A 23676-nucleotide genomic window follows, 5' to 3' on the forward strand; every position below is an offset into this window, starting at 1 on the left:
CTAGCCTTCTCCACTACAAGGCTGATGATGCTGTGTACTTCTACAGTGCTGTAGTAACTAGCCTGCTCCACTACAAGGCTGATGATGATGTGTACTTCTACAGTGCTGTAGTAACTAGCGTCCTCCACTGAAAGGCTGATGATGCTGTGTACTTCTACAGTGCTGTAGTAACTAGTGTCCTCCACTACAAGGCTGATGGTGCTGTGTACTTCTACAGTGCTGTAGTAACTAGTGTCCTCCACTACAAGGCTGATGGTGCTGTGTACTTCTACAGTGCTGTAGTAACTAGTGTCCTCCACTACAAGGCTGATGATGCTGTGTACTTCTACAGTGCTGTAGTAACTAGCCTCCTCCACTACAAGGCTGATGATGCTGTGTACTTCTACAGTGCTGTAGTAACTAGCCTCCTCCACTACAAGGCTGATGATGCTGTGAACCTCTACAGTGCTGTAGTAACTAGCCTCCTCCACTACAAGGCTGATGATGCTGTGTACTTCTACAGTGCTATAGTAACTAGCCTCCTCCACTACAAGGCTGATTATGCTGTGTACTTCTACAGTGCTGTAGTAACTAGCCTCCTCCACTACAAGGCTGATGGTGCTGTGTACTTCTATAGTGCTATAGTAACTAGCCTCCTCCACTACAAGGCTGATGATGCTGTGCACTTCTACAGTGCTGTAGTAACTAGCTTCCTCCACTACAAGGCTGATGATGATGTGTACTTCTACAGTGCTGTAGTAACTAGTGTCCTCCACTACAAGGCTGATGGTGCTGTGTACTTCTACAGTGCTGTAGTAACTAGCCTCCTCCACTACAAGGCTGATGATGCTGTGAACCTCTACAGTGCTGTAGTAACTAGCCTCCTCCACTACAAGGCTGATTATGCTGTGTACTTCTACAGTGCTGTAGTAACTAGCCTCCTCCACTACAAGGCTGATGGTGCTGTGTACTTCTATAGTGCTGTAGTAACTAGCCTGCTCCACTACAAGGCTGATGATGCTGTGTACTTCTACAGTGCTGTAGTAACTAGCCTGCTCCACTACAAGGCTGATGATGTGTACTTCTACAGTGCTGTAGTAACTAGCCTTCTCCACTACAAGGCTAATGATGTTGTGTACTTCTACAGTGCTGTAGTAACTAGCTTCCTCCACTACAAGGCTGATGATGCTGTGTACTTCTACAGTGCTGTAGTAACTAGCCTCCTCCACTACAAGGCTGATGATGCTGTGTACTTCTACAGTGCTGTAGTAACTAGCTTCCTCCACTACAAGGCTGATGATGCTGTGTACTTCTACAGTGCTGTAGTAACTAGCCTCCTCCACTACAAGGCTTATGATGCTGTGTACTTCTACAGTGCTGTAGTAACTAGCCTGCTCCACTACAAGGCTGATGATGTGTACTTCTACAGTGCTGTATCAACTAGCCTCCTCCACTACAAGGCTAATGATGTTGTGTACTTCTACAGTGCTGTAGTAACTAGCTTCCTCCACTACAAGGCTGATGATGCTGTGTACTTCTACAGTGCTGTAGTAACTAGCCTCCTCCACTACAAGGCTGATGATGCTGTGTACTTCTACAGTGCTGTAGTAACTAGCCTTCTCCACTACAAGGCTAATGATGTTGTGTACTTCTACAGTGCTGTAGTAACTAGCTTCCTCCACTACAAGGCTGATGATGCTGTGTACTTCTACAGTGCTGTAGTAACTAGCTTCCTCCACTACAAGGCTGATGATGCTGTGTACTTCTACAGTGCTGTAGTAACTAGCCTCCTCCACTACAAGGCTTATGATGCTGTGTACTTCTACAGTGCTGTAGTAACTAGCCTGCTCCACTACAAGGCTGATGATGTGTACTTCTACAGTGCTGTATCAACTAGCCTTCTCCACTACAAGGCTAATGATGTTGTGTACTTCTACAGTGCTGTAGTAACTAGCTTCCTCCACTACAAGGCTGATGATGCTGTGCACTTCTACAGTGCTGTAGTAACTAGCCTCCTCCACTACAAGGCTGATGATGCTGTGAACCTCTACAGTGCTGTAGTAACTAGCCTCCTCCACTACAAGGCTGATTATGCTGTGTACTTCTACAGTGCTATAGTAACTAGCTTCCTCCACTACAAGGCTGATGATGCTGTGTAGTTCCTGCACGACTTCAAGAGATGAGGCTACACCCGAACAGCCGATAGGCGGGAATGCGGCATACCTGACCCCTGACAATCAGCTAGTGGTGGCATAACTCCAAGATTTCTCCCGAGCTGCACCAGTTCTCTGGAATGCCCTACCGCAAGCAGTTAGGTTAATCCGTAACATCCAGTTTCAAGCACTAAACACATCTTAGATTTGTTTCCAGCATCCCGCAAAGACAAACTTACAACACACCACACATGCAGAATAGAGGTATTAGGATTTCAGATGGTAGAAAGCTCTGTTTAGACACAGCACCCCATGCAACCAACGAATGTAAAAAAAAAAAAATGTCCTTCTTGTGGCATAAATTAGGCCGTATGAATCGGCATAGCTTTTACTGGCTTATAACACAGAACACTATGAGATATGAACCTGCTCCCCACTATCATGTAAATCCACATGTGAAAACAGATGGCACAAAGACTGTTCTGATCTTCAGAGATGTCTGTGCAATGAAAGGTAAGGTCCAGCACATAAAAAAAAAAATCATAAATAAAAACATTCTTTATTTAGATCCACATATTAAAAAAAATAGGAGAACATCCCAGGGAATCTAAGTAATGTGTTTGGAACTTATGAGATTATTAAAAACCTATGTTTAGGGTCCATTCACACGTCCGTGTGTGTTTTGTGGATCCACGGATCCGTAGATCCGCAAAACACGGACATCGCCAGCATTCTCATAGAAAATAGGACATGTTCTATTTTTTTCGGGATCGGAATTGCGGACTCGGAAGTGCGGATCCGCAATTCTAGATCGAAATGAATGGGTCTGCAATTCCGTTCCGCAAAATGTGGAACGAAATTGCGGACGTGTGAATGGACCCTTAGAGAGTTTTCTATCAAAGCTGTAACTGAGTGTAAGGAGACCCTGGGCGTTGCTGTTAAACCTAGAGGGTCTACTCTCTCGGTAACCGCTGCGCCCTCTGCACTTTGACTGACAGGGCCAGGCAAAGAATATACCATCATGTCTGGCCCTGTGGAAAGGGTGCAGCATTTGCAAAGAGAGCTGATCCAATAGGAGTAATGGCAATGCTCCCATTGCTCCTAGAGGCTCATTTGCATATATAAAAAATATATTTTTCTCAGCAATGCAGACACATATGAACACAGGACCAACACAGATGCCTTCAGCTGCCAAGCGCACATGTAACAAGTTTTGCTAAGAAGACTCTTTACACCCTGTTTTCTAGTAGAAAGAAACATCTTTCCCTAATACAATATATTACAAAAATGTTTAACACCCCCATCCCTATAGGATATTAAAAATAAACCGAAATGACAGTTACACTTTAAAAGCGCTTGTCCAAGTTCAGAGCTGAACCCGGACTAAACCCGATCTGCACGCATTCACCATGAATGAATGGAGCATGGTGGTCAGTTGTGCTTTCCTATATTGAGGGATACATAAAAAAAACTAAAAGATATATTGCACAGTATACTTTTATATACACAGTTTAGTCTATTTTAAAATCAACTTACTTCTTTTCACCCTTAAATAAATGGGTTCCGCAAAGCAGACACTGGTCAGATGGGGACTCGTATTCGTTGGCCCAGGAGGTTTGCTCTATGGTGACAGTGCCATCACTAACGTTGGAGAGTACTAGACGAGAACTATTTAGCTCTTGGATCAAAGTGAAAGTTTCTGATAATTCTGTCTCATTCTCAGGGATCTGAACAGTTTTACGTATTAGCTGGAGGGTGGACTGTCGCTGGATTTCTTTTTGTCCTTGTGTAAGAGGCTCACATAAAGTGAAATCAGTAATGATACAAATCGGGGCTACCTGTGAACAAGACAAAGTTGTTAAATTAGAATTTAGCCATGACTATGATAAATTGACAGTTGTCAGTAAGAGATACAGGGTCAGATAGAAGCAACTGCATGACCAGGAACCAGAAATATTGTCCACCTATTTATTGTGGGCCAGGACTGGGACCAGCTTGAATTCGGAGGAGGCTTTAGCCAACGAACCCTGACTAATCCAATGTTTATAGATATTTTCGTAGACCTTTTATAGATCTGATTCATATCTTAAAAGTTTTTAGTGGGGAGATCCTTAGAAATTAATTAAAGGGGTTATCCCATGATTAATGTAGAAAATAAAAATCCAATTTAGTACATGAAATTCTTTCTAACAAACTTAGAACCAGCCCTGTACCTCACATGGATACAGAGATCTCGCCATTCATTGCTCCAAATTTATTTCAATCTCAGGGGGAGCGCAACTTCTCAGGGGGCATGTCCTTTGTACTGCAGCTGGTGTAGTTGAAGGATGGAAATGAGCATCCACTTACATCTCCGTAATCAGGACAAAGAAATTAAAAAAAAGAGCAAACAGCAGGTGGCGCTATAACTGAGTGGCTATGCTAAATATTTTATTACATGCAATTACAAAAGTATTCAGATCCAGGTGCTGGTTTGAAACCTTTAGAATACTTTTCGTGTAACCCCTTTAAGAAACTGGATATTGTGACTCACACTTTCGGCTTCTTTTTCGACTTTGTCCTTTGTTAGACTGCAGCCACAGTTGGGACAGGTTTTTGGTTTATGTCTGTTGGTATACATGAAATTGCAGAAGGGATTTTTACACTTTCCTCTCCCCCGCTGTGTAGCTAAGCCCAGGTCCTATTGTAAGAATGAGAAACAGAGGTTGTTAAGCATATTCTCTTCTAATGGAGGCCATGTTATTTTGAACAACTTGGTAACGTAGAAGAGAACATCACAATTTGTTTTATATTTATTAGTATTTCTTTTTTAATCTTACATGGAAATGTCTTTTAACATACATTATTTTGGCCTTAAATAGATTCTCTGGGAATGATTTTAAATGGCCGCAAGCAGCCTGTCCTAGTATATGAAGATGACTGGGTGCCTCCATCTGCAGAGATGCCTAGGGTGGTGAGGGGGCCGCGCTATACACTAAACTACTTTATAATAGATGTAATGCTGCCTATGATATGCCATCATGGCTGAGCAGTCTGACAGGAAAAGTCACCAATATGTAATATATGCAAGTGCCAGACTATATTGTGTAGTGAGGCCCCGCCCGCCCCCTCAAGCCGCTCTGCAAGTGGAGGCAACCAGCCCCGCTTACATTCTAAGACAGTTTGCTGGCAGCCATTTTTTATCATTCTCGGAGAACCCCTTTAAAGAAGTACTCTGTTACTTCCCATGGTGGCCCCCATTTGTAACATTTGTAACTCAGTTCACAGCGCTGAAGGATCATCTGATCTGCAGTCAGACCAATGGTCTGATACAAAGTCTGCTGTGTCAGCCGGAATTAAGATAGTCTATGCAGGTCTATGAGACAAGATACAATATCCATCTTGCAGACTTGCAAAGAAAGACTTATTTCTGACTGAAGGTAGTCTAATTGCAGGTCACATGATCCTACAGTGCCAGGAACCGAGTTATTTTATGCAGACTAAAAAGAGGCTGCTCAGGCCATTCAGTGTACTACTCTTACCCTTAGCTATGTTACAAAGTGGCTCACAGAAGGCTATTATAGCCAAAACAAGTTTGCATCACCTTAAATCTCGTAATTAACTGTTAGATAGGGGACGCTAAAAATAAAAACAAAAAAAGACTTTATTCACGGTTACTGAATTAAAAACTTGGGAGAAATGTGACGTACAATAACAATTGCCAATCAGTGGTGGTAATGCTGAGTGCGGGTGATAGAACAAGATGAACCCACAGGACACCACTTGGCAAAGGCACATAAAGTTGCAAGGTGTGCTAATTGCCACCACTGATAAAAATTAAGGGTACACTCTGGGGTATAGTTCAGACCCCTATGTGCGCAAAATAGCCTTTTATAACCCAGTTAGACTGATTCTGTAATCATTAAACAGCAATGTGGCATATGCACCGCAAAAACCTCACTGTTGCTGTGCAGCTGGAGCTGAGCTAGAGCACACTGGGTGTCAGCCAAGGGGTAAACACACTATCCCTGCCGCCAGATACTCGTTACATTTGGTTACTACCTATTCTATTCATTCATTATGCACTGGCTCAATGCGTTTCATATCGCAATCACCAGGAGCCCTACAGTAGAAGCATGGAGTACTTTCGTTTAAACATAAATCAAAGCAGCATCGCGCTGCCCCCCACATGTACGAAGGCAGCGCTCTTTGGCCGTGAACCAAAACCAAGGGCGTTTAAATCCATAACCCCTCCCATCGCCAACCAGGCCACGCCCACCCCGCGTCATTGTATTCCCTAGGGAGTAAATATGCATCACAGACCGTGAAATTTATTTTTGTCCACTTGAAAGGAGGGATAAATTGCAACTTTTTTGTAACGAGCATCTGGCGGCAGGGATAGTGTGTTTAACCCTTGGCTGACACCCAGTGTGCTCTAGCTGCACAGCAACAGTGGGGTTTTTGCGGTGCATATGCCACATTGCTGTTTAATGATTACAGAGTCAGTCTAACTGGGTTATAAAAGGTTATTTTGCGCACATAGGGGTCTGAACTATACCCCAGAGTGTGTCCTTAATTTTTATCAGTGGTGGCAATTAGTACACCTTGCAACTAATTTTTATCAGTGGTGGCAATTAGTACACCTTGCAACTTTATGCGCCTTTGCCAAGTGGTGTCCTGTGGGTTTATCTTGCTTTATCACCCGCACTCAGCATTACCACCACTGATTGGTAATTGTTATTGTATTTCCTCATTTCCCTAGTTCTGTTCTGGCCCTTTGTTGACATGCAGTTGCAGAGCTGTGGAGCGTGTAACAACAACCTCTGAGGTTTTTCTTATGAATATCTGTGGGTGTCAACAAAGACTGCCTTTCCCCTCCTCCTGCTCTGCAAAGGGAGTGAATAAAACTGCTGCCCTGTCTGCAGTCTGACTGCTGGGATACTCATTTTGTATGTGAGGGACTACAAGTCCCACCTGTACAGTACAATTACACTGCTGACACACTCAGGATCTTCCCCCTACTTGTTCTTGTGCAATGCTCTGCAGACACTTCTTCACAGCCAAAATATGAGTACAGAGGAGAGAACCACTCCAATCTTTGTCAGCTCTGTGTTTGCTGGGTGAGGAGGGAGGATCCTCTGCACAGCATTTATCTCCTCAGTGCCTGGAAAAGAGGACACCCTGCAGCTGCTCAGTACCTAAGACAGAGCCTCCAGCCCTGAGTCTGTGCTGCTGATGGTAGAAGTGGTTAAACTGTGCTGAAGAATGCAGTGGGAGGGGAGACACAGGGCAGACATCTCAGCCAGTAGATCGGGCAGTGCAGGGGGCGTTGCTTGTCGCTCCAACCAATCCAGCCTTCACGGTGATGTTCCATGCACAGAGGCACAGCTGTTGCCTCCGGTTTGTGCAAGGAACGTCATCAGAGCAGAGAAAGAAGCTGACATCACAGGTCATTTGGCGCTCAGCTAACTAAACTAGGAGAACAGGGCCACTGTAGATAAAGTAAGTAAATTGAAAACCCTAACATGTGCTTAGAAACATACAAAGAACGAAAAAATAACTTGGACAACCCCTTTAAAACCCCATGCACAATTGTAAATATGCAGTGTTTGAACCCCAACTAAGAGGAACAGTTGAACTTGTATCAGTTCTTTTCTCTGGAGTGATATATACCTACCAGGGCCACGGGGCAGCTATATTTATATGATGGAAAGTCACCAGTCACCACTTTGAGCTGTGGCTGTGATAAAGGTGCTTGGAGATCCGTTCGTACCTGCATGATAATAAATTGCCATGCAATTAAATTATAGAGAATAAATATAAGGTGGTAAAAGAAGGAAAAAATATTAATGTTCCAAATGACAATTTTTATCTGAACTAATATTATGGAATAGAAAAAAAAACATGCATACACTACATATTGGTGAATTTTCCTGTCAGGCTGGTCAGTCATGATGACATATTATGGCAGGATCATTACCATCTTTTGTAGAGCAGTGTATTGTGTAGTGAAGCCCCATGCCCTCACCCCCTTAGGCAGCTCTGCAAGAGGAGGCAACCAGTTCTGCTCACATTCTAGGGAAGGTTGCTGGTGGCCTTTTTAAATAATTCCTGGAGAACCCCTTGATCTAGTTTGCACTGGCATAAGATGTGTCAAATTTATTAAAAGGTTTATACGGTTTCCGATATTGATAATGAAAAGTCATCACTATCAGATCGCAGGGGGGTCCAACTCCAGGCACCCCTGCCATTCAGCTGTTGGAAGAGACTACAGCCCTCATATGAGCGCTGATTTCTCTTCACTGTTTACCTGCTCGCTGTTGACATTGCAGAGGCCAGCAGTGTAATTACAGATCCCCCGTCACTTGACTGGAACGAAGTGTAACTACAACTGATCCTACCCATTCAAGGGAATGGGACAGAGGAGCTGTAATTACATGGCTGGCATCTGCAATGTCGACAGCGAGCAGGTAAACAATGAAGAGGATACTCATGTGCAGGGCTGCCAGGACCCCCACTGATCCTCTGGATAGGTCATTAAAATCGGAGACTGGGACACCCACTTAAGAGATGAACCAGTAAAATGACAATTCTTGCATGTTTATATTAATAATCATTATGATAATTGAACACATAGAAATCAGTATATTCCTTTTTACCGTGATGTCTTGAGACCCTGGTTGCTGTAAAACCACTTGACCAAGCTGCTTCAATGTGCTGGCCTTTAGTCCAGTGGATGAGATAAGGTTCTGTGTATCTGCATGACATATGAAAGCATCGTGTTAAAGCAAATTTGAAATGGAATTTTCTACTTTGTCTTTTCCACTTGTCTAGAAACAATTCTCTTTAGGTTTTACCCGTGGCTCAATACTTTCAATAAGAGCAAAATGAATATACATTAAAAGGGTTTTCCAAGATTTTATAACTGATGAACTTTTCTCAGGATAGGTCATCAGTATATGATCAATGGGGTCCAACACCCGAGACCCCTGCTAATCAGTTGTTTGAGAAGGAATTGGCACTCCTGTGAGCACCGCGGCCTTCTCCTTGCTTATCGTGCACAGTGCCGTACATAGTATAGCGGCTGTGCTTGTCATCACTGGCCTAGGAAAAGCTCATAGAAGGCCGTGGCGCTACTGCGAGCACCCCTGCCTTCTCAAACAGCTGATCCCCAGGGGTCCAGAGGATAGGACATCAGTTATACAGTTTCGAAAACCCCTTTAATACAATTCTGTAAATGTTTATCTACCAGATTATAAAGTGTAGCACCAGCATTCTGACAAGGATTATTCACAGTGAAGTAAATAATAAGATGAGGAACAACAAGAGACTTTGTGAGAAAATATGAATTCTTGTCCAGACATCATTACCAGGTTTTAAAATGGTCAATGTGCTAGCAGCACACTCCGTGCTGATTCCTCGGTTTACGCTGGCCGGAGCTGGGAGTATTGCTCTTATGGGCCTGGAAGCAGCCGCCAGTGGTTTAGCTACACATTTCGGTTCTGCTTTGTGGGCTAAAGAAGCTGAAGATGGAGGTGTCCTACAACAGAAAGAAATGTAAGAAGGAAAGAAAAAATCGTGCAACATGTTCTAAATGTTAATCCAAACATCTAGTGTATCAGTTCACACAATGACAGCAAATACACCATTCTCATATTAAAGAGGTTATACTCTATATTTTTTAAATGAGCACCTGGATCTAAATACTTTTGTAATAAAAAATTTAGTATGGCCACTGAGTTATTCAATAAAATGTATCTGTATAGCGCCACCTGCTGTTTGTTCTTTTCCCTGTTTCTCTATCCACTTTGCTAAGGTGGTGGCACATGCTTTCCATCTATCAACTGCCACTGTATTCTCCACTGGAAGCTGTAACCATTACAGGGAGAGAGCTGAAGCAGAAAGGACAGAGCCCTGAGATGTGATAAGGAGAGAGCTGCAGAAGAAAGGACAGAGCCCTGAGATGTGATAAGGAGAGAGCTGCAGAAGAAAGGACAGAGCCCTGAGATGTGATAAGGAGAGAGCTGCAGAAGAAAGGACAGAGCCCTGAGATGTGATAAGGAGAGAGCTGCAGAAGAAAGGACAGAGCCCTGAGATGTGATAAGGAGAGAGCTGCAGAAGAAAGGACAGAGCCCTGAGATGTGATAAGGAGAGAGCTGCAGAAGAAAGGACAGAGCCCTGAGATGTGATAAGGAGAGAGCTGCAGAAGAAAGGACAGAGCCCTGAGATGTGATAAGGAGAGAGCTGCAGAAGAAAGGACAGAGCCCTGAGATGTGATAAGGAGAGAGCTGCAGAAGAAAGGACAGAGCCCTGAGATGTGATAAGGAGAGAGCTGCAGAAGAAAGGACAGAGCCCTGAGATGTGATAAGGAGAGAGCTGCAGAAGAAAGGACAGAGCCCTGAGATGTGATAAGGAGAGAGCTGCAGAAGAAAGGACAGAGCCCTGAGATGTTATAAGGAGAGAGCTGCAGAAGAAAGGACAGAGCCCTGAGATGTGATAAGGAGAGAGCTGCAGAAGAAAGGACAGAGCCCTGAGATGTGATAAGGAGAGAGCTGCAGAAGAAAGGACAGAGCCCTGAGATGTGATAAGGAGAGAGCTGCAGAAGAAAGGACAGAGCCCTGAGATGTGATAAGGAGAGAGCTGCAGAAGAAAGGACAGAGCCCTGAGATGTGATAAGGAGAGAGCTGCAGAAGAAAGGACAGAGCCCTGAGATGTGATAAGGAGAGAGCTGCAGAAGAAAGGACAGAGCCCTGAGATGGGATAAGGAGAGAGCTGCAGAAGAAAGGACAGAGCCCTGAGATGTGATAAGGAGAGAGCTGCAGAAGAAAGGACAGAGCCCTGAGATGTGATAAGGAGAGAGCTGCAGAAGAAAGGACAGAGCCCTGAGATGTGATAAGGAGAGAGCTGCAGAAGAAAGGACAGAGCCCTGAGATGTGATAAGGAGAGAGCTGCAGAAGAAAGGACAGAGCCCTGAGATGGGATAAGGAGAGAGCTGCAGAAGAAAGGACAGAGCCCTGAGATGGGATAAGGAGAGAGCTGCAGAAGAAAGGACAGAGCCCTGAGATGTGATAAGGAGAGAGCTGCAGAAGAAAGGACAGAGCCCTGAGATGTGATAAGGAGAGAGCTGCAGAAGAAAGGACAGAGCCCTGAGATGTGATAAGGAGAGAGCTGCAGAAGAAAGGACAGAGCCCTGAGATGGTATAAGGAGAGAGCTGCAGAAGAAAGGACAGAGCCCTGAGATGTGATAAGGAGAGAGCTGCAGAAGAAAGGACAGAGCCCTGAGATGGTATAAGGAGAGAGCTGCAGAAGAAAGGACAGAGCCCTGAGATGTGATAAGGAGAGAGCTGCAGAAGAAAGGACAGAGCCCTGAGATGTGATAAGGAGAGAGCTGCAGAAGAAAGGACAGAGCCCTGAGATGTGATAAGGAGAGAGCTGCAGAAGAAAGGACACACCTCCAGAGCTGCCCACTTGAAACAAATCTTACAGAGCAATTGGTTAAATGAATGGGGATATCTCTGGATCAGGTACAGGACTGGTTCTAGCTTTGTTAGAATGTCTGATTTCATTTTTACGTCAATTATGGGGATAACCCCTTTAAATACAGCTTCTCCTGAAATAAGAAAATATAGTGATTAATTAGAGGTATACTATTCGAGAGTCTGTGGAGCAGTATGACAAATGCCTGTGCGACATTCGAAAAGCAACTATGCCCATAATCCAGCTTTCTTGGAAATCGATATAAGGAAGACTTGGCAGAAAACAGAGGAGCTTCAGAATTTGCTAGAAAACCTTATGTAAAATGTCAGTAAGGTATTAAACCATTACTGTACGTCCTAATATTTTAGATTTTCCCTCCCACAGATCAGACACTGCACTGAACGCAGGTTGAGACACAAACATCAGCGGAAAAGAGGAAGGTGAGAGCAGGTCTATGCATTTCTCAAACGCCTGAGTCACTCTGTGACCCCATAGCTGCTACTTCCTATATACTTTGATGGAATAAGAATTGCCCTCAGGAGCAGATACATTTAGATTTTGTGTGCTTTACAATCAGAAACCAACTGAAGGCGAATAATAAGAATAACAATGTGCACTCACTTTGAAGAAGAGGCTTTACAATGTCCTGAAGGCAGTTTCTCGGCTTTGCTGGTATCACTCTCTGCCACCGGCGCACTCTTCTTCAGTTGTTTCTCCATCTGTCTAGACCCCTGGGCATCACCATTATCTTCTGCTATGAAGTGAGAGTCTGAAATGATCACCTCTTCCCACTCTTCAATATGGGCTGGTGGGGTGTCTTGAAGAAGGTGACTGACCGCCTCAGTGTTCTCTTTCTCTGTTGCCTTTGACTCTCTTGCAGTGATGGCAGACTGCTCTTGAGCATCTGGACTGTCAGAAGATGGTGCATTATTATTCAATGGGACTGGGCTCTTCTCTTTTACAAGTTTCCCCTGGAAAAATACACAATAGGAAAAATGACATGGATGAAGAATGATGAAGTTGGGTAGTGTATAGCCCAAAAAAAAAAAGAAGAAGTACTTCCAAGTATCTGGCACCAGACATGGAGAGATTCAGGTTGCACAGAGGTGGTACATTTGCCAAGGAGTGGACCTCCACCAGTTATAATGTTAGCGCATATCACTACGACATTGCATGACAGAAATACCCAATGAAAGCTTCATTCCAAAAGGAAAAAAGAAAACTTAGGACTGATTAATCTTAATCTCCCCTCTAAATCAAAAATGATACTCACAACTTCAGCTGTTCCTGTACCCATAGACCTATCAAATGGAGCTCTGAATGGGCCTGATCTGACCCTACAGAGCCAATAACCAGTCTAAGAATCAGTTTCCTTATGGTGACCTCTATGTGTGCGACAATCCAAATAAAATCTCAACGACTTAAGTGTGCAGAACACAACACTATCGCTCCTTTTAACATGCAGCATGTACACTCAGCAGCAATGAGTGCATACTAACCTTTGGAACCCATTTTCCACCAAGGAACTGATCGCAGAGGGGACATTTAGGAGGTTTGTGTCTTGTCACGTAGGTAAAAGAGCAGCTGGGGTTGGTGCAGCTCCCGCGCCCTCTTCTGGTGTAGGTGGTTGCCTGCAGTGTAATATAAAATGTATAGACAAGCTATAGAAAGCTTTCGTTACGATGAATTAAACAAAACAGCTTGAATTCACCACATTTACCACAATGCACGAGTTATTTTTTACTTTTTTCCTACTTGTGTTCAGATGATGTAGCATAACATTACATGGTATATGTGACATGCTGAGGCTACTTTCACACTTGCGTTTGGAGCGGATCCGTCTGGTGTCTGCACAGACGGATCCGCTCCTATAATGCAAACGCTTGCATCCGTTCAGAACGGATCCGTCTGCATAACTGGTTTTTACAGATCTGATTTTTCACTTCGTGAAAACTCAGATCCGACAGTATATTCTAACACAGAGGCGTTCCCATGGTGATGGGGACGCTTCAAGTTAGAATATACTGAGAACTGTGTACATGACTGCCCCCTGCTGCCTGGCAGCACCCGATCTCTTACAGGGGGCTGTGATCCGCACAATTATTGTGCGAATCATAGCCCCCTGTAAGAGATCAGGTGCTGCCTGGCAGGAGGGGGCAGACCCCCTCCCTCCCCTGTATTAAATGTGACCAGTGCGGCCCCCCTCCCTCTATATTCATTGGGGGCCAGTGCGGCCCCCCTTCCCTCCCTCCCCAGTATTAAATGTGACCAGTGCGGCCCCCCTCCCTCTATATTCATTGGTGGCCAGTGCGGCCCCCCTCCCTCCCTCCCCAGTATTAAATGTGACCAGTGCGGCCTCCCCTCTTCCCCCCCCCTAATTAAAATCACCCCCCCCCCCCCATCATTGGTGGCAGCGGAGAGTTCCGATCGGAGTCCCAGTTTAATCGCTGGGGCTCCGATCGGTTACCATCGCAGCCAAGACGCTATTGCAGTCTTGGCTGCCATGGTTACTTAGCAATAAATAGAAGCATTATACTTACCTGCGATGTCTGTGACCGGCCGGGAGCTCCTCCTACTGGTAAGTGAAAGGTCTGTGCGGCGCATTGCCTATAGCGCTGACCTGTCACTTACCAGTAGGAGAAGCGCCCGGCCGGTCACAGACATCGCAGCTCGCAGGTAAGTATAATGCTTCTATTTATTGCTAAGTAACCATGGCAGCCAAGACTGCAATAGCGTCTTGGCTGCCATGGTAACCGATCGGAGCCCCAGCGATTAAACTGGGACTCCGATCAGAACTCTCCGCTGCCACCAATGATGGGGGGGGGGGGGGGGGTGGTTTTAATTAGGGGGGGGGGGGGAAGAAGAGGGGAGGCCACACTGGTCACATTTAATACTGGGAATCCGCACTGGCCACCAATGAATATAGAGGGAGGGGGGCCTCACTGGTCCCATTTAATACTGGGGATGGATGGGGGGCCGCACTGGCCACCAATGAATATAGAGGGAGGGGGGCCGCACTGGTCACATTTAATACTGGGTAGGGAGGGAGGGGGGGCCGCACTGGCCACCAATAAATATAGAGGGAGGGGGGCCGCACTGGTCACATTTAATACTGGGGAGGGAGGGGGGGCCGCACTGGCCACCATTGAGTAAAATACAGGGGGGGGTCTGCCCCCTGCTGCCTGGCAGCACCTGCCAGGCAGCAGGGGGCAGTCATGTACACAGTTCTCAGTATATTCTAACTTGAAGCGTCCCCATCACCATGGGAACGCCTCTGTGTTAGAATATACTGTCGGATCTGAGTTTCACGATCTAACTCAAATCCGATGGTATATTCTAACATAGAGGCGTTCCCATGAAGATAGGGACGCTTCAAGTTAAAATATACCATCGGATTGGAGAAAACTCCGATCTGAGGGTATATTAATAGGGGACTCCTGACATTACATTGAAAGTCAATGGGGGACGGATCCGTTTGAAATTGCACCATATTGTGTCAACGTCAAACGGATCCGTCCCCATTGACTTGCATTGTAAGTCTGGACGGATCAGTTTGGCTTCGCACGGCCAGGCGGACACAAAAACGCTGCAAGCTGCGTTAGGGTGTCCGCCTGCTGAGCGGAACGGAGGCCAAACGGTGCCAAACTGATGCATTCTGAGCGGATCCGCATCCACTCAGAATGCATTGGGGCTAGACGGATCCGTTCAGGGCCGCTTGTGAGAGCCTTCAAACTGAGCTCACAAGCGGAACCCCGAACGCAAGTGTGAAAGTAGCCTGAGCTCTACTCATTAGCTTTCAAAAAATTATATATAGTGCATTTGAAAAGTCTTCAAACACTTTTTTCACATTTTGTTATGTTGTGGCCTCGTGCTAAAAAGAAAAAAAAAGATTCATATTTTTCCCCATCATTCTGCACTCAATACCCCATAATGAGAAAGTGAGAGCAGAATGATCAAAATCTGTACTAATCTACTGAAAATGAAAAACTAAACTCTTGCATTGCTATAAGTATTCAGACCATTTACTCAAGACTTGGTTGAAGCATCTTTGGCAGCGATGACATGGGTATGATGCCCCAAGGTTAGCAAGATTTGGGGATTTTCTGCAATTCTATGCCGCAGATCCTCTCATGCTGTGTCAGGTTGGATGGGAAAGGTCAGTGGACAGCTATTTTCAGGTCTCTCCAGAGATGTTCCATTGGGTTCAAGTTAGGGTTGGGCGATATCAAAAATATTCAGACGATAACGATATTAAGAAATTTATCGCGATAACGATGTATATCGCGATAAATACCCGTTTAAAAGAAAAAATACAAGGAGAGGTTATACTGTATGGGAGCAGCCACAAGGAGAGGTTATACTGTATGGGGCAGCCACGAGGAGAGGTTATACTGTATGGGGGCAGCCACGAGGAGAGGTTATACTGTATGGGGGCAGCCACGAGGAGACGTTATACTGTATGGGGGCAGCCACAAGGAGACGTTATACTGTATGGGGCAGCCACAAGGAGACATTATACTGTATGGGGGGCAGCCACAAGGAGACGTTATACTGTATGGGGGCAGCCACAAGGAGACGTTATACTGTATGGGGGGCAGCCACAAGGAGACGTTATACTGTATGGGGGGCAGCCACAAGGAGACGTTATACTGTATGGGGGCAGCCACAAGGAGACATTATACTGTATGGGGCAGCCACAAGGAGACATTATACTGTATGGGGGCAGCCACAAGGAGACGTTATACTGTATGGGGGCAGCCACAAGGAGACGTTATACTGTATGGGGGCAGCCACAAGGAGACATTATACTGTATGGGGGCAGCCACAAGGAGACGTTATACTGTATGGGGGCAGCCACAAGGAGACATTATACTGTATGGGGCAGCCACAAGGAGACATTATACTGTATGGGGGCAGCCACAAGGAGACGTTATACTGTATGGGGGCAGCCACAAGGAGACGTTATACTGTATGGGGGCAGCCACAAGGAGACATACTGTATGGGGGCAGCCACAAGGAGACGTTATACTGTATGGGGCGGCCACAAGGAGACGTTATACTGTATGGGGGGCCACAAGGAGACGTTATACTGTATGGGGGCCACAAGGAGACGTTATATTGTATGGGGGCAGCCACAAGGAGACGTTATACTGTGTGGGGCAGCCACAAGAAGACGTTATACTGTATGGGGGCAGCCACGAGGAGACGTTATACTGTATGGGGGCAGCCACAAGGAGACGTTATACTGTATGGGGGCACCACAAGGAGACATTATACTGTATGGGGGCAGCCACAAGGAGACGTTACACTGTATGGGGGCAGCCACAAGGAGACATTATACTGTATGGGGGCAGCCACAAGGAGACATTATACTGTATGGGGGGCCACAAGGAGACGTTACACTGTATGAGGGCCACAAGGAGATATTATACTGTATGGGGGGCCACAAGGAGACGTTACACTCTATGGGGGCCACAAGGAGACGTTATACTGTATGAGGGCCACAAGGAGACATTATACTGTATGGGGGGCCACAAGGAGACGTTACACTGTAGGGGGCGGGGGCCACAAGGAGATGTTATAATAAAGTCTTGTGGCCACAGGCCACCATACATACAATAATACTTTACGATATACTTTTCCCGCGGCTGCTTCGCTTGTGTGATCTGATTCGGACATCAGATGTCGGAGGGCGGAGATTTGAATATGGGAGCAGGGACGAGGGAGAGTCGGGGGCGGCCCGCTGCTGGAAGTAATACATTTGTAACTTTGTCATCAGAGCACACGAGCAAGGCAGCTGCAGGAAAAGTATCTCCAGAGACACCCAGTACTCACACAGAGTTCGCCACATACAATAGAACCGGCACGGGTGGGTGACGGACGGTGATGTCAGATGGTGGGTGGAGTCTGGAGACTTGACTAAGGGAGGCAGAGCAAGAAAGAGCCAGGAGCGAGAGGAAGTAATGTGTTTGTACTCAGCGCTATGCAAGGTGCAGGGGCGGGCGGACGCATGTGGCTACTGCAGCCTGACCGCAATATGTGTAGGCACCATTAGAATATAGCCACGCAGATTCTGCCACAATTTCACAGCAGAAATACCACAGATTTAGCCGGGGATTTCAGCCATGCATTGCAAAGGGTGCAATGCACGAAATTCATAGAAATCTGCTTACAATTTAGAATCTGCACTGCAGGTCAATTTACACTGCGGATTCGCTCTCACAACATGTGGATAAGATTTCTTAAAAACTCATCCACATCACTAGTCCTGTAAAACGTTGCAGATTTGCTGTGATAAGCCCCCTTTGTTGAAATCGCTAATGGCTAAATTGTCTATGCTGCAATAGGTTGATTTGCACAAGCCTGTATTTTCCAGCATGTGATGCAGTACTTACATAACTTTGGCGGACCCACTGCCGCTTCTAAATCTACACCAGCTCACTTGCTGGCGTAGATTTAGATCAGTCTCTACGTCTAAGGCCTCATGCACACAGCCATTGTTCGGCCGTTCCGTGCACTGTTGCCACAAATTGCGGTCAACGTCCATGCGGCGCCCGGGACGGATCGAGACCCATTCAACTTGAATGGGTCCGTGATCCGTCCGCACCGCAAAAAAATAGAACATGTTCTATTTTTCTGCGGTGCGGAGGCACAGCCAGAAACACCACAGAAACACTCCGTAGTGCTTCCGTGCCTCCGTTCCACACTGCAGTCCCGGATTGCGGACCCATTCAAGTGAATGCTCCCCGCATCACGGATGCAGACCCACACGGCCGGTGCCCACATATTGCGGACCTGCTGTTTGCGGGCCGTGCGCATGAAGCCTAAAACAGTTGTAGAAAATGATGAATGAAACGGGCATGAGTAGATCATCAGTATCTGATTGGTGGGGATCCAACACCCAGAACCCCCACTCATCAGCTGTTTTGAGAAGGCAGCGGCGCCTCTGTGAGGGCCCCAGCTTCTCCGTGCTCACCAAGCACAGCACCATATAGCGGCTGTGCTTGGTATCACTCTCAGCCCTATTCGGTTAAATGGGGCCGAGCTGCTCCTCGGTCACGTGACACATTAACGTGTTGTCACTGACCTAGAAAAAGCAGAGAGAAGGCTGCGTCGATCACAGAACCACCGCCGCTGCCTTCTCAAACAGTTGATCGACAGGGGTCCTGGGAATCCAGAGGATAGATCTCAGAAAACCCCTTTCAGGTTCTAGTCCAAGGATCAAATTGTATATATATAATTTTTATTTATTTATTTTTTAGAAAACTTCTGCAGACATTTGGTCAATACGACATATTCTGAAGCCTTTGGAGTGCTGCGGTCTACTTGCCTTGTGCAAACATATACATTTGTCAAACTAGTGTCCACTACCGTGATTCTCATCTTCTTTCTACGAGGATTCAATTTGGTGCAGGAACTGTTAGGCCTTGGCTCAAAAGTCCCTGTTATGGAATAACAGAAATACCGCAGCACTGCTGAGGTTTTTCTATATGCTTAAAAGCTGTGTTTTTTTTTTACACAAATCTGAGCCCGGGGCTATAACCAGAAATCATAAGGCCTCCTTACAAAATTCTAAATGCGCAGAGAGCTCTATCAAATGTAGTAAATCTTTAGCACAGTTAAAGGCAACCTATCGGCCGTTTTACACTGCCCTACCTGAGGGCAACAAACTGGTGACAGACTCAGAGCAAAACGTTGGGTCGCTTACTTGAACTCACCCAGTCGTTTAGCTAAAAATCGGTAATAAGCAGCTTCAGCGCAAGGCGAGCAGAGGGGTCCAGTCAGTAAAGAGCAAGAACCTTGGAGACCTCATACTCATGAGCTCTTGGCTCTACTGCTGCTGATTGTAATAGTAAAAAAGATGTCAGTCAGCAGCAGGGAGAGACGGGAGCTCATAAATATGTGGACTGTTGATCCTCAGCAATGTGCTGAGCAGACTCCAACACTCACCTTGCTCTGGAGCGGTTTCAACACTGAACTTAACCAAACAACTGGTTCATTTCAAGTAAGTGACCCCAGTGCATTGCTTAGGGTATCTGTCACCAGTTTATGCTGTGTTCATGTAGAACAGCATAAAGCAAGGGATGGATTCCCTTGAATATCCACTATTCTACGGCAATTCACAAAATGTCTGAATAGTAGTGCTTGGTTTTTCTTACTTGATAAATCAATCAAATAAAGCCTGAAAAATGTAGCCACCACTGGATGGAGCTCACGGCATATGAATAGCTAGTATTGTACTCAGTGGGGGGAATTCTTGAGGTCAGTTTTGCTTTAAAGAGGACCTTTCATGTTTTTTTTTTAGTTTAATTAAATACCTTTCCTTGCTGATGCTGTCACCCTGCTTTTTTTTTAAAATATCACTGCTACGCCCCACTGTACTCCCTGCAGTTTTCCCGCTCAGTATGGTAATACTGAGCATCGGTACAGGGAGGAGGAGACGCCAGGGTTTCTCAGGGGGCGTCTCCTTCTCCCTGGCTGTGCCGCGGTCCAATCACAGCGGAGAGCGTCACAGCCAGGGAGAAAAAAAAGCTCACCTTCTTCCCTGGCTGTGACGCTCTCCGCTGTGATTGGACCGCGGCACAGCCGGGGAGGAGGAGACGCCCATTGAGAAACCCTGCATCTCCTTCTCCCTGTACCGATGCTCAGCATTAATATACTGAGGGGCACAGCGGGGCGCAGAAACGATATTTGAAAAAAAAAAAAAGGCAGGGTGGAAGCATCAAGTAAAGGTACACTGCATCCTGCAAGTTAAGGTATTTATCTAAACTGAAAAAAAAAACATGAAAGGTCCTCTAAGTCCGAGTTGCCATAGTTTGCACCAAGTTTATCAAACAGCGCATGTTATGTGATAACTTTTGGTGCATCTTTAACCACCTCAGCCCCCAGTGCTTAAACACCCTGAAAGACCAGGCCACTTTTTACACTTCTGACCTACACTACTTTCACCGTTTATTGCTCGGTCATGCAACTTACCACCCAAATGAATTTTACCTCCTTTTCTTCTCACTAATAGAGCTTTCATTTGGTGGTATTTCATTGCTGCTGACATTTTTACTTTTTTTGTTATTAATCGAAATTTAACGATTTTTTTGCAAAAAAATGACATTTTTCACTTTCAGTTGTAAAATTTTGCAAAAAAAAAAAGACATCCATATAGAAATTTTGCTCTAAATTTATAGTTCTACATGTCTTTGATAAAAAAAAAATGTTTGGGTAAAAAAAAAATGGTTTGGGTAAAAGTTATAGCGTTTACAAACTATGGTACAAAAATGTGAATTTCCGCTTTTTGAAGCAGCTCTGACTTTCTGAGCACCTGTCATGTTTCCTGAGGTTCTACAATGCCCAGACAGTACAAACACCCCACAAATGACCCCATTTCGGAAAGTACACACCCTAAGGTATTCGCAGATGGGCATAGTGATTTCATAGAACTTTTTATTTTTTGTCACAAGTTAGCGGAAAATGATGATTTTTTTTTTTTTTTTCTTACAAAGTCTCATATTCCACTAACTTGTGACAAAAAATAAAAACTTCTATGAACTCACTATGCCCATCAGCGAATACCTTGGGGTCTCTTCTTTCCAAAATGGGGTCACTTGTGGGGTAGTTCTACTGCCCTGGCATTCTAGGGGCCCAAATGTGTGGTAAGGAGTTTGAAATCAAATTCAGTAAAAAATGACCTGTGAAATCCGAAAGGTGCTCTTTGGAATATGGGCCCCTTTGCCCACCTAGGCTGCAAAAAAGTGTCACACATCTGGTATCTCCGTACTCAGGAGAAGGTGGGGAATGTGTTTTGGGGTGTCATTTTATATATACCCATGCTGGGTGAGAGAAATATCTTGGCAAAAGACAACTTTTCCCATTTTTTTATACAAAGTTGTCATTTGACCAAGATATTTATCTCACCCAGCACGGGTATATGTAAAAAGACACCCCAAAACACATTCCTCAACTTCTCCTGAGTACGGGGATACCAGATGTGTGACACTTTTTTGCAGCCTAGGTGGGCAAAGGGGCCCATATTCCAAAGAGCACCTTTCGGATTTCACTGGTAATTTTTTACTGAATTTGATTTCAAACTCCTTACCACACATTTGGGCCCCTAGAATACCAGTGCAGTATAACTACCCCACAAGTGACCCCATTTTGGAAAGAAGACACCCCAAGGTATTCCGTGAGGGGCATGGCGAGTTCCTAGAATTTTTTATTTTTTGTCACAAGTTAGTGGAAAATGATGATTTTTTTTTTTTTTTTTTTTCATACAAAGTCTCATATTCCACTAACTTGTGACAAAAAATAAAAACTTCCATGAACTCACTATGCCCATCAGCGAATACCTTGGGGTCTCTTCTTTCCAAAATGGGGTCACTTGTGGGGTAGTTATACTGCTCTGGTATTCTAGGGGCCCAAATGTGTGGTAAGGAGTTTGAAATCAAATTCAGTAAAAAATGACCTGTGAAATCCGAAAGGTGCTCTTTGGAATATGGGCCCCTTTGCCCACCTAGGCTGCAAAAAAGTGTCACACATCTGGTATCCCCGTACTCAGGAGAAGTTGAGGAATGTGTTTTGGGGTGTCTTTTTACATATACCCATGCTGGGTGAGATAAATATCTTGGTCAAATGACAACTTTGTATAAAAAAATGGGAAAAGTTGTCTTTTGCCAAGATATTTCTCTCACCCAGCATGGGTATATATAAAATGACACCCCAAAACACATTCCCCACCTTCTCCTGAGTACGGAGATACCAGATGTGTGACACTTTTTTGCAGCCTAGGTGGGCAAAGGGGCCCATATTCCAAAGAGCACCTTTCGGATTTCACAGGTCATTTTTTACTGAATTTGATTTCAAACTCCTTACCACACATTTGGGCCCCTAGAATGCCAGGGCAGTATAACTACCCCACAAGTGACCCCATTTTGGAAAGAAGAGACCCCAAGGTATTCGCTGATGGGCATAGTGAGTTCATGGAAAAAAATAAATTTTGTCACAAGTTAGTGGAATAGGAGACTTTGTATGAAAAAAAAAAAAAAAAAAAAAAAATCATCATTTTCCACTAACTTGTGACAAAAAATAAAAAATTCTAGGAACTTGCCATGCCCCTCACGGAATACCTTGGGGTGTCTTCTTTCCAAAATGGGGTCACTTGTGGGGTAGTTATACTGCCCTGGCATTTTCCAGGGGCCCTAATGTCTGGTAAGTAGGTAAATGACCTGTGAAATCTGAAAGGTGCTCTTTGGAATGTGGGCCCCTTTGCCCACCTAGGCTGCAAAAAAGTGTCACACATCTGGTATCTCCGTACTCAGGAGAAGGTGGGGAATGTGTTTTGGGGTGTCATTTTACATATACCCATGCTGGGTGAGAGAAATATCTTGGCAAAAGACAACTTTTCCCATTTTTTTTATACAAAGTTGGCATTTGACCAAGATATTTATCTCACCCAGCATGGGTATATGTAAAATGACACCCCAAAACATATTTCCCAACTTCTGCTGAATACGGAGATACCACATGTGTGACACTTTTTTGCAGCCTAGGTGGGCAAAGGGGCCCAAATTCCTTTTAGGAGGGCATTTTTAGACATTTGGATACCAGACTTCTTCTCACGCTTTGGGGCCCCTAAAATGCCAGGGCAGTATAAATACCCCACATGTGACCCCATTTTGGAAAGAAGACACCCCAAGGTATTCAATGAGGGGCATGGCGAGTTCATTGAGAAAAAAAAATTTGGCACAAGTTAGCGGAAATTGATTTTTTGGATTTAGTTCTCACAAAGTCTCCCTTTCCGCTAACTTGGGACAAAAATTTCAATCTTTCATGGACTCAATATGCCCCTCAGCGAATACCTTGGGGTGTCTTCTTTCCAAAATGGTGTTATTTGTGGGGTGTTTGTACTGCCCTGGCATTTGAGGGTCTCCGCAATCATTACATGTATGCCCAGCATTAGGAGTTTCTGCTATTCTCCTTATATTGAGCATACAGGTAATGAGATTTTTTTTTTCCGTTCAGCCTCTGGGCTGAAAGAAAAAAATGAACGGCACAGATTTCTTCATTCGCATCGATCAATGTGGATGAAAAAATCTCT

The 23676-nt window shown here is 45.0% G+C and overlaps 1 protein-coding gene across 2 annotated transcripts in view; it reads right to left on the reverse strand.

Moving 5' to 3' along the window:
* Positions 1–23676, reverse strand: part of HMGXB3 (HMG-box containing 3) — an 81068-nt gene that overhangs the window by 37577 nt on the left and 19815 nt on the right. The window contains exons 6-12 of one of the 2 annotated variants that reach the window (XM_040440768.1): positions 13088–13219; positions 12210–12559; positions 9482–9651; positions 8771–8868; positions 7789–7884; positions 4666–4812; positions 3669–3970 (exon numbers count right to left, since the gene is read on the reverse strand). In XM_040440768.1, the coding sequence (XP_040296702.1) occupies positions 3669–3970; positions 4666–4812; positions 7789–7884; positions 8771–8868; positions 9482–9651; positions 12210–12559; positions 13088–13219 (1295 nt within the window). The remainder of the gene's footprint in view (positions 1–3668; positions 3971–4665; positions 4813–7788; positions 7885–8770; positions 8869–9481; positions 9652–12209; positions 12560–13087; positions 13220–23676) is intronic. The other variant, XM_040440776.1, reaches the window with a different exon arrangement.

This window comes from Bufo bufo, chromosome 1 (genome assembly GCF_905171765.1).
Source record: "Bufo bufo chromosome 1, aBufBuf1.1, whole genome shotgun sequence".
Taxonomy (NCBI): Eukaryota; Metazoa; Chordata; class Amphibia; order Anura; family Bufonidae; genus Bufo; species Bufo bufo.